Source organism: Xenopus laevis, chromosome 3L (assembly GCF_017654675.1).
Source record: "Xenopus laevis strain J_2021 chromosome 3L, Xenopus_laevis_v10.1, whole genome shotgun sequence".
Taxonomy (NCBI): domain Eukaryota; kingdom Metazoa; phylum Chordata; class Amphibia; order Anura; family Pipidae; genus Xenopus; species Xenopus laevis.
The window spans coordinates 113,080,699-113,092,620 of NC_054375.1; the positions used below are offsets into that span (position 1 = coordinate 113,080,699).

The window sequence follows — 11,922 nt, forward strand, 5'->3', positions numbered from 1 at the left end:
AATTCAAACATGGTGGGATCAAAGCTTGAAGAGCTATTCCCTCACTTCTTTATGCTACCAAGTGGAACATATCACATTAACATGGCTACTGTCTAACTCCAGGCCTTCAGGTGCACAGAGGCATGCGTCTATTGGCTTTTATCTGTAATGTAAGACGTGACAAAGACTTACCCGTCCGTGAGGGGATATTATTCCTTCATTTATGCATTCAAGTAGATTCTTCTCCAATTTTCTTAGAGGGTACTGGAGTGGAAGAATGCCTTCTAGATCTTCGTATGTAAGGTAGCAACTAAAATTGCCAAGACTTTAATGTAGAGTAAAATTATAAGACAACATATATTAGTCCATAGGAAAATGGCACAATCTGTAACACACCTTCCATTAGGTTTACTGCCTGGACCTTATTATCTGTTTAGATACGTTATAAATAGTGCACAAAATACTCGGCTTTTACCCAAGAAATATAATCCTCATCGAAAAATACTTTTATGGTAGTGTTTTTTTGGAAAATCGTATTCATTCATTCATTATAGCTTGTGTGTCACACCATTGTCCCTGTTTAGATAAATCATGGATTGTGTGCATAGGACAAAGTGTTGCTTGTAGTGCTTTCATGCTTTGCACATATTACACTCAAGTCTGTCAATCAGCCTTTCAAATCTGATGTGTCTGATTGGACCTTATTATTAGCCCAGGAATACAAAATTCCATCTTACCCCACCCAAAATGTTTGAAAATACATCAAGTACAAATACTAATTCAGAGGATTTTCTGCATACCTTTTTTATGTAATCTGTTTTCTGCATTTATTATTTCCAATTATTTCTTAGTTTAACTATTAGAAGGCATAGGTGATGTTTATCTGATCCTTTTTTGCAGTTATTTCAAGAATCTCTTTTCACAGACATTATAAACAGCTTCCCATTAATTTAGCTAACTCTGATTGCTTTGGCAGTGTATACCTTTGGAGCTGATCCTCTGTGTTATCCCTGCTTGTATTCATAAGGCTCAGTGCCACATGGCGCCCCTGGACCATCTCTAGCTTCACATCATTCCAGCCATCTGCCAGCAACTTAATCTGATCAACACAAAGCCAGTGATTAGTATGACTGTCATTACCCCACTTACAGATCTTTTATTCTGATCTTGTACACTGCCCAAATACCTGCGATTCTCTGGTCCCTGTATGGAGTATTGCACATAGATAACCTGCATCCAAGCAAGCCTGAGTTTATTCTTTGCAATTAACCCAATTAATGATTCATTATTATTATAGATATTCTATACACCTAGGGGGTCTATTTATCATGCTGTGTAAAAAGTAGAGTGCAACATTACCAGTGATGTTACTCAGAGCAACCAATCACATCTTTGATTGTGTTTTCTAACTGTTGAAATCGAATTGCTGATTGGTTTCTCTGGGCAACATCACCGGTAATGCATTACTCCACTTTTTACACAGCATAATAAATAGGCTCCTTAAAAGTGGTAGACTACATATTCACTATATTCTATTTGATTACTGACTTTTTTTCTTTACTCTACAATTAATTTCATGATTAGCTGGAAAGTTTATAAAAACGTAATTTTGTCTTCATCCAAGACCTAAATGACCTACTGTTTTATGTCGCAGTTCTTAGCTTCCTATGGCTGCAGATTCAGGTGTCTGTGTTACACCTTAAATTATGGTAATCCAAGAAATAACTGAATCTTAAACAGCTCCAAGCAGTATTTTTAAACTGCAATGTGTTTATTAGCAGTGATAGCACATACATGTTTCGAGGAAGAGCCCTTTTTCAAGTGTAACAAAAACAATGCATTGTGGGAATTTAATACCTTTTGTGTGGAACATACCAGCTCCCCCAACTTAAAGTGACAGTGTCAAATTTATATTTACGATGAGTGTTACAGGAGCTATGGGTAGAGTGCTGGCATAAATATGAATAAATAAATAAATAAATATAAATGAATGTTTAGGCGACATGCTCTGTGCATCCCTGGGTAGGCTCAAGTCATGTGACTTGTGCTCTGATACTCACTCTTTACTGCTGTACTGCAAGTTGGAGTGATATCACCCCCCTCCCTTTCCCCCCCCCAGCAGCCAAACAAAAGAACAATGGGAAGGTAACCAGATAACCGCTCCCTAACACAAGATAACAGCTGCCTGGTAGATCTAAGAACAACACTCAATAGTAAAAACCCATGTCCCACTGAGACATTCAGTTACATTGAGAAGGAAAAACAGCAGCCTGCCAGAAAGCATTTCTCTCCTAATGTGCAGGCACAAGTCACATGACTGGGGGCAGCTGGGAAATTGACAAAATGTCGAGCCCCATGTCAGATTTCAAAATTGAAATTAAAAAAATCTGTTTGCTCTTTTGAGAAATGGATTTCAGTGCAGAATTCTGCTGGAGTTGCACTATTAACTGGTGCATTTTGAAAAAAACATGTTTTCCGATGACAGGATCCCTTTAAAGAGATTTTTACAATTTGACACTGTCACTTTAAGTTGGGGGAGGTGGTATGTTCCACACAAAAGGTATTTAATTCCCACAAAACCTTGTTTTTGTTACACTTGAAAAAGAGCTCTGCCCGAAACATGTAGTGTGCTATCACTGCTAATAAACACATTGCAGTTTAAAAATAATGCTTGGAGCTGTTTAAGATTCAATAATTTCTTGGATGACCTACTGTTTTATATTTTATTGTAATTGAAAGCATCAAAAAAACACTATTTCTAATTATTTCTTTATTTTTTATTCTACAAAAAAAAGACATTCTAATAAAGCAATCATCTCAGAACTATGTTTATATTGCTGTTTGGTATTGGCTGCACTTCACTTAGACTTTTCCCTGGTACACTTATAGCTTTGATGTGAATGGCAATACTTACTTGATCTGGGGTCAGCTGAACAAAGTGGCAAAAGGGTAGATAAGGAAGCAGTGCCTGAATGGATCTCAAGAAATATGGTGGCCATGAAGAGATGTCGCCGAACATGTTGGCTTGCATGAGACGCTTTGCAAATGCCCGCTTTTGTGTGAGCTTCATGTCTGGACTGTAGTATCTTATTGCATCTAATCTGGAACAAATAATCTCCATTCAGTATGTCATCCACTTTATACATTAGGTTTGTCCAGTTTGTGGCTAACTTGAGCTACTTCTTCTAGCATTTAATGCAAAAATGTGTCATTTAACAAGCCAGAAGGCCAAATGTACTGGGTTTATATACCAGTTACAGTAACATATATTACATAGACATTTTGACATTTTCATTGGCTGGGTGTTTGCACATGCTATTAAAAAAGTTTTAGAAGTAACTAAAATCTACCTGCTATAGCTGGCTCTGTTTTAGTATTATATGGATCTGTGGGCAACACCTTCAAACACTCTCCAGATGAAACACTTCAAAGTATAATGCTGTTTGGTTTTAATTAAGTCTTCTGACAACAATTATACACAACATTCTCAGTGCAGTATTGGGCACCGGCTGCGTATGTGAAGTGAATAAGTATTCCCAACCTGGGGAAACTTAAATCAGTGCTGTCTGTTTACCAAATAGCTTTACAACTTGACAGGTAAAGTAGGTCCAAATATAAGCAGGCAGAATTCTTTTGAGAATGATTATGCCCACAGTCAGTGAAGCCATTGGCCAGACTGGAGGCTATAACATTTTTGAGAGCCAACTCAAACAGTACTGCATACTTCTTGATGAAATGCAAATTTTTTTTGCCACTTTCCGGAAATTCTCACTTACACACTTTGATTGGCCAGCAGTGAAGGCGGAAAGTTAATGATGTCAGACACAGACATGAATGGAATAAACTGGGCAAGGTCTATGAATATCTCAGGTGTTAAAATTGGGAATTTTTGGATAACCATTGATGTCAAAGTCTCCAATCCTTTCCCATCAGGCTTTGAAACCTGAATGTAAAAAAACAAACAGTATTTTAATTCACATGAAACAACCCACATGTATTTAGCAATCTATTGATTACATTTACAGAATTTCAATGAAACAAGTGTAAAGCTTAAAAAATATTGCACTTTGTGTCCATTTTTTGCCAGGCCAGGCTTTGTGGGCAGACCATAAAGGCCTAGGCCTAGGATGGAAGAGATTTGGTGTGGCATGCCGCCTGCTAGCCACATCTGCACTGGGGACTGTGCACCCAGTGAAGCCAAACAGATGGCAGCAGTAGCAGCATCAGGGCCAAAGTGAGGGTGTTACTAACAGAAAGGCATGCAAGTAGCAGAATCAAGCCTGGGGGGCGGGAAATACAAGTGTGTTAGGCTGGGGGATGCGAGTGGCCTAGGGGTGCACCAGATTCAAATCTGGTCGTATTTTTTGCACTTTGTACTATTAGGGTTTCCACCTGGCCAGTATTTTACTGGCCTGGCCAGTAAAAATGTTGCTTGAAGCTCATCTTATTAATAGGGAAGAAAACTATATAAAGGACAGTATTATTTCCAGAAAAGGTGAAATTTGTATGCAACACTGTGATTGGTAACACTGTCCCCTAGAACAACCATAGCTTGTGACATCATTCTGAAGATGAGCAATAAACTGCTGGGAAATTCAATGCACTGGGAAGCCCAATTCTACAGTAAGTACAGGAATCCCTTGTGTCCATTTGAATGGTGCTGTACAAGGTGTGTTATGGGTGCAAGTCCTCTCTGTATGGAACATAAAGAGTCTTACACAAGCAATTTAGAAAAATCGCACACCCTCAACGAAATCAGCCCGGTGCACAATATTAGAGGATCAGCAACCTCACAATTGGTGATAGAAGAAGGATATCGGCACACGAGGCAAATAGCATTGCAGGGAACACCCTGCTCGTTTATTATGCGGTGATGCAACGTTTCGGGGACACTCCCCTTTGTCAAGTGACAAAAGGGAGTGTCCCCGAAACGTTGCATCACCGCATAATAAACGAGCAGGGTGTTCCCTGCAACGCTATTTGCCTTGTGTGCCGATATCCTTCTTCAATATGGAACATAAAGAGGACACAATTTTGTACACCAGAGTGCTTCAGTACTTACATCTATACCATTTGTAAATAAGTCTTTATTTTTTAAAATGAAACATATGTAATCAAAATACTTTTTTTTATTTCATTAGAATATAGTTATTCAAATTCTTTAAAACACAATATCAAAGATTAACAGGTTATTTTCTTTATCAACTAAAAAGCTAATTGTATTTCTTTTCTTTAAATAAATGTATTTCCCCATTACAATTTATCTTCAATTTGTATTAATTACTCGTGTACCTTAATCTGAGGCCAGGAGCGATGCATCAGCGACAGAAAATGTTCCATTGCATCATTCTCTGCTGACATCAGAACTTTCTGGAAGCCTTCGCGAGGCATTTGCAGGTATTCCTGTTAGCAAAACATTCTGTTTAAATAACTTCTACACCTTCCCCCCCCTTTTAAAAGGAAATTGCAAAAAGTAAATCTGCTGAAATGAACCGGATATTTACTTAATAAACATTTTTATTTATGTTTTCTTATAATCTGTATCATGATTTTTCCTGTTTTATAAGTGAGTACTCCATGCTCATGCTGTGAGTGCAAGTAGTAGTTTGTAGTTGGAGATGAGAGAGAGCATTTAATAAACCATCTGAACGCACCTATTTCGGTGTATTTTTATAGCTGCAGAACCGCTTAAATGTGGAACTTTATTGACTATTCTACTCAAGCTAGCAAAGAGCAGAAATATACACCACTGACATACAAACATTTTTACTCATACCAATAAATAACACTGATATATTAAAGGAATACTGGCAATACTTATTGACTGACCTGAAGAAGTATCTGAAAAGCCGTCACATTGTCTTCCCTCTGCATGAGCTCCCACAGAACTGGCTGTCAGATACAAATACAAGAATGAAAATACAGTGGAGACAGCTTGTTTGGATTCAGTAAATATGCAGTTATTAGGCTATAAATTATAATATACTATACTTGTTCCCATGACAAAGATCACAGCAATAGGTCACTGTTTTGCACATTGGTCCTTTTGTCTCTCTCTCCTCTACGGGGTATATTTATCAAAGAGTGAAGTTAATAGTGAAGTTCCGCCACTAGAGTGAAATTCCGCCACTCTCCATTGATTTCTATGGGATTTATCAAAGGGTGAACTTTCACTTCACCCATTGATAAATATGCCTTTCAAAATCCCATAGAAATGAATTGAGAGCTGTGGAATTTCACTCTAGTGACGGAACTTCACTCTTTGATAAATTTACCCATATATATATATATATATATATATATATATATATATATATATATATATATATATATATATATATATATATATATATACACAAACAACATAAATACATACTGTACATACACTCATTAATATATTTAGTTTTCTGCAATCATCATTGATTAGCATTGCTTTTCAAGTGATATTAAGAGGGTAATTAAGAGCGTAAAAAAACAGCAATACAACAAAAGCCATAGTGCCTCTTAGGGGTGGTTCACCTTTGAGCTTATAGTCTTTTAATTATTTGCCTTTTCCTTCTAACTCCTTCCAGCTTTCAAATGGGGGTCACTGACCCCATATAAAAACAAATGCTCTCTAAAGTTACACTTTTTTTCATTGTTTCTATTTCATATTTCAGTCTCTTATTCAAATCAGTGCATGGTTGGTAAGATAATTCAGGCCCTAGTAACCAGATTGCTGAAACTGCAAACTTAAGAGCTGCTGAATAAAAAACTAAATAACTTAAACCACAAATAATAAAGCCTTTTGCAAATTGACTCAGAATACCACTCTCTACATCATACCAAAAGTTAACTCAAAGGTGAACAACCCTTTTATTAAAGTGTCCCATTAATTATCCACCTTCTGTGGTAGATTTGCATTTTTTTGTATATCTTACTCCTGCCCATATTCAGTAACTGACTACTTATCTGTCCAAATGTAATGCTAACAATGAAGAACAAATTACTGACATGTTAGTGTTTTTAATGTAGTGGTTCTTGTGAAGTTCTACATATTTACTTAAAAAATTGGGCAAGACAAGGCTTTTATGGTGTGGGAAAGTTCTACAAAAGTTTCTAAACATATTTCATATAGTTTCATTTAGGACTGAATGCTATGCATAAATGCAAATCCGGACAACTTAATATTTTTTTAATTGGTCGATAAAATATAAAATGTTATTATTTCATGTCATTTAATAACCTTGCAATATAAAACAATCCAAATGGAATTTCCAATGCAAATCCAAACTTACGCTAAAGCAGCTCAGGAGATCTTCTTTATCAGAGCCATTGTTCTCTTGCTCCAGATACCATTCCACAGCCTGAATGATGCTCAGAGATGAATTCATCTTGAAAGAAGCCCAGAAAGAGCTATTATCCAGAAGGCTAGAAAGGAGGATTGCTTCTCCCAGGCTATCCCTTGTTTCCTTACCTATCTGGTCCAAGTCAGAGAGTGTGAACAAAAAATCCAGGATCTTCAGGAGGTAATGTACATTTAATGCCCAGCCAGCAGACTCACTGTCACATTGTGAGAGCTGAGAGACAAGTCTCAGGATGTATGAAATGGGATTTTTGCAAAGCTGAGATAAATCAAAGCTTCTGGAAAGTGGAAGCATGTCCGCTAGTCTCTGAAGAAAGCATTTCCCATCTTCTGATGAGTTTTTTTCCCTACAAAATTCAGCAATCCATTCAGAGGTTGGTTTTAAATATCCATACAGTGTAATATTTTGACAGACATTTTCCACAAATTCTTGAACATTTAAAGCTCTGCACTCTTCCACCAAAGTCGCATTTTTGAATTCACTTTGTCCCCAGGTTTTATATTGGCATGAAGTAATGGTCCCGTTGTGTTCATTTAATTTTAATGAGTGGTGAGAACAGAGCTTTGAAAAGGAGACTTTGGTATCCTCAGCCATGGCTGAAAATGTGTCATTATTGCATAACTTTTCCACCCAGATGGTTTTATTCTCAAAAAGGCAAGTCTTCAAAGTCTTTGGATTCATGGATATGCCTTGCCACACATCAGAGCACCTGATAATATTCCTAAGCTCTCTAACGGCATCAGAGTTGCTGGATACATTGCCGCATAGATCACTCATCCATGAAGAGCTAAGACTGCTCCTTACCAAACTAGCATTTCTGCATACAGTGACGTTAAACTCTAAGGGGAAATATTCTCTGCAGACCCACACCCAAAATGAATCTTCTTCCACCGAGGACAAGTACCAAGCGGCATCTGCACAAGCAGCTTTTAGGTCATAAGTAGACTGAACAGAATATCCAGTTTCATTGTGCATATTGCAGTACAGGAAGATGGTAAAGTTAGAAACACCCGGCAAACCTGGAATTGTGTCATTGCATACAGCCTCAAGAACTTCTGAATAAAAATTAGGTTCTTCCCCAAATCCGGGCTCTGACCTCTTCTCAATATGGTGAGCTTTGTTTTCCGTTTGACCAAGGATCCCAGCTGATCTACCGCATGTCAAGATTGGAGGAGCAGGTGGAAAATTTGTGGATGTCAAATCAACTGATTGGATATTCCAAGTAATATTATGTTGTATTCCCCTGCATGTAAAAGAAAGTCAGTTTGGATAATGGAGATTCATGATAATAAGTAACAGTGCTTAATGCATAGAACTTATAATATACCCAAATGTAATAGTTTAACTATTGATAGCTGGATGACTTAGCAGGAATTAGTGAAGAATTTAGAACATGTGAAAGTAAAGAAAGTTCCAGAACCTGCTGGTATTTACAAATCGGTACTAAACGAGCTTAGTTGTGATTGCCAACCCACTTTACCTGCAAGCATTTGGCTTTGCACCCATTATTTTATGGCCTCTATAAAATAGTGGGCCAAATATGCAAATTAATTATTTTACTACCTTGTCCAAACCATTTTGTGGTATACGTATCTTAATATGGACAGTAGTGACATGTCTGATGTAGAACAGGCTGTAGAGTGTTGTAGTGTGCATCAGCAGGGTAGATAATCGACATATCTAAGGTGGAGGACACAAATACATTACATGATTCCAGGCAATCCTTACCACAAAAGCAGCTGCTGCAAATTCCCTGTTAAAAGAAGACAAAAAAAGATCATTTAAAGTGAGTTTGTTTACAGATACCCATTATAAAAAGTAACAGGTTTTAGCTTATTTTACCATAAAACAACAGCTATTGTTACATAACATAATAATTTCAAAGGAACATTGTGGCTTACCTACGAAGCACTTTCCATTTTGATCATAGTGAGGTGCACCAATTACAGAAGAGACCTTACTCATCAGTGATCCTGTCATGCGAGATACTTTCCTGTTCAATGTGTCATAGGCAGACCTTTCCATTCTTTTCATGAGACTTTGGCGCAGGTCTTCTAGTACCTTCCAAACAACATAATCTGGTCCTTCATTTGAAGCACTAGGTTTTATTCCTTTATCCTTATCTCTGGAACGGTAGAATATCTCCAAGACATTCTGAACCTCTGGTGGATTGAAGCTTGAGTTTACTCTGGTAAAGTTGGGATGCTTCTCTTTATAAGACACAGGGAGCATGCTGAGTGGTCGATATTTCTCATGTGATGGCACTGAGCTTCCTGACTGTATGTTTATTTTTGGTTTCCAGTTATTAGACTCAAAGTGCAACAGAATTTTCTGTAACTGGTTAGGGTTAAAGCCACAATTATTGTGACCCATAAGGGAACACAAGATCCCTTGCAGTGCTGTACTAGTCTGGGTCAGTGTTCCACTAAGCAAAGCTTGGAATAGAGCATCGGTCATCCCAGTGATCATCTCCCAGTTCTGGCTTAAAAGCTGGAGAGTTGCATTGCTGTTGCTGATCACCTTAACAAAAATCTGTATGAAGTTTAACAGAGTACTCCAATTTTGACTTGCTCTTAGAGAGACAAGGAAATCCTGAAGCTTGACAAGTGGAAGAGTAGGTGATCTTTCTACTGGAACCTGGAAGAGCTGGTGTAGGAGGCTCTCCCAGGTTTCTACCTCCTGCTCTTGGGATTCTTGGCTTTGCAAGTAGACAGAAATGTTATAAAGGAACTCAGACAGACGGTTCTGTTTCGCTGTATTTTTGCGAACACCAGGAAATGATGGGATAGTGTCTGGATTGATCCAAAGCGATTCCAAACTGGCCAAAATCTTATCCAGGGAATTGTATACATCATTGTACGGCTTACGGACAGTTTTAACAATAGGTGTCACAGGAAGAGAATGCCTTAGCTTTGATTTCCAGTTGGAAACAATTTTCTCTAGAATGTTCTGTTTTTTCTCCTGCTGGTGACCTGAATTATGGAAGCAAATAATACAGAAATATTGTAGCTAGCTTTCCAAATATTTGAATATTACAGTTCCAAATAATAAAGAGCACTTTTGTTGTGAGTCTGATCTAGTCTCTATTTGTATCAGTAGAAAAAGTTTGACGAGCACTCTATTCTATGACTGTATCTATGTTTCTATGTTGAAAATAAATATTTACTTCTTTAAATTGAAGGGGTGAATGGAGTGCTCGTCAAACTTTTTCTACTGATCGTGACTCACCTACAGCTACGGGCTTGGGGCGATGCACCCGGGTCACCCGTTTGATCTGGTGAGTTCCTTCTGATATATTACACTCAATACTGTTTTAGGCATTTGTGAACCCAGGAGTGGGATCCTGGGTTTACACACCCGGGTCACCACCTTTTTCAGGTGAGCTGTCTTAATGCAAAGTTGTAATTGGCCGCTAGAGATGCAATAGACACTATAGAGCAAAGCTTTTTGTATAAGATTTTTTAGTGGCCTCATTATCCTCGTTCACTTTTTGTTAATTTTAAGTGAACGAAACCAAATTTATCACTATCATTTTTGTGTATAAATCTATTTGTGACTATGTATATCAAAAAGATATTTTTGGGTAACAAATACATTCGCATATCAATTTTATTCAGTAATGTAACTTCCAAATGATTCCTACTGAATAAAGTAATTAAAAGAAGCTCTTTGTAATTTGGTTCACATGTATACCTAAACGTAACAGGGGCCACAAAAACTCAAGTATCAATATGTGCCAGGTTGCAGGGTCTGCTTTCCCTGTTGCTACATCCCTGATTGCATCACTACGTTATCTACTTATATGGCACGTTAACGCATAGGAAGGGAAGGCTAAGGGAGTTATTTACTAAAACTCAAATTAATAAAAAAATTTAATTAAAGCAATTAAACTCATTTATCAATAATTTTTCTCAAAAAAGTCAAAGCAACAAAACGTCATGTCAAAATCGATCACCAATTTGTATCATATAACTGACGCTCCGAAAACTCGACTTTATCGGATTATTGGATGAAAACCCTGACTTTATTGGATTAACCAGCACAGAGCACAATGTCAGGGATATCTGACATTGACTTCTATATGACTTCTATATGGGTTGAGATGGATTCTGATTTTTAGCAGCTTTGGGGTATAATAAATCTCTAAAAATGTTATGGTTTTTTTTCTACCAAAAATTAGAGTTTTTAACAGCTTGACCAGACAAATTCAAGGTTTGATAAATGGGCTACTAAAGGCCCTCATACACTGATTTTTAGCAGCTTTGGGGTATAATAAATTGGATCAGCCCGATATTGCCCACCTCAATGTGGGCATTTCTAGGAGAGATCTGCGACATCGCCAAAAGAGTGGATCTCCCTGTGTATGGCCACCTTAAGTCTTACTGAGTTTACACTGTAAGTGTTTTAAAGGAGAATTCAACCCCGCCCGGGGGGGGGCGGTAGGGAGGGGGGCAACACAGGGGGATGTATTTTAGCGCCGAAGGGGTTGAATTCAACTTTAAGCTGCTCACCACATTCATTGGTTTAGGAGAGCAGCAGGCAGGAGATCTACTCTACTACAACAGACCTTAAAGAGATACTGACACCAGAAATTAAA

The 11,922-nt window shown here is 37.7% G+C and overlaps 1 protein-coding gene across 1 annotated transcript in view; it reads right to left on the reverse strand.

Annotated features, from left to right (window-relative positions):
- Positions 1–9,557, reverse strand: part of strc.L (stereocilin L homeolog) — a 30,630-nt gene extending 21,073 nt beyond the window's left edge. Inside the window, exons 1-9 of the mRNA XM_041585583.1 lie at positions 9,227–9,557; positions 9,054–9,078; positions 7,257–8,568; positions 5,809–5,871; positions 5,272–5,382; positions 3,756–3,922; positions 2,861–3,080; positions 963–1,123; positions 172–304 (exon numbers count right to left, since the gene is read on the reverse strand). Of these exons, the coding sequence (XP_041441517.1) occupies positions 172–304; positions 963–1,123; positions 2,861–3,080; positions 3,756–3,922; positions 5,272–5,382; positions 5,809–5,871; positions 7,257–8,568; positions 9,054–9,078; positions 9,227–9,557 (2,523 nt within the window). The remainder of the gene's footprint in view (positions 1–171; positions 305–962; positions 1,124–2,860; positions 3,081–3,755; positions 3,923–5,271; positions 5,383–5,808; positions 5,872–7,256; positions 8,569–9,053; positions 9,079–9,226) is intronic.
- Positions 9,558–11,922: the final 2,365 nt, after the last annotated feature.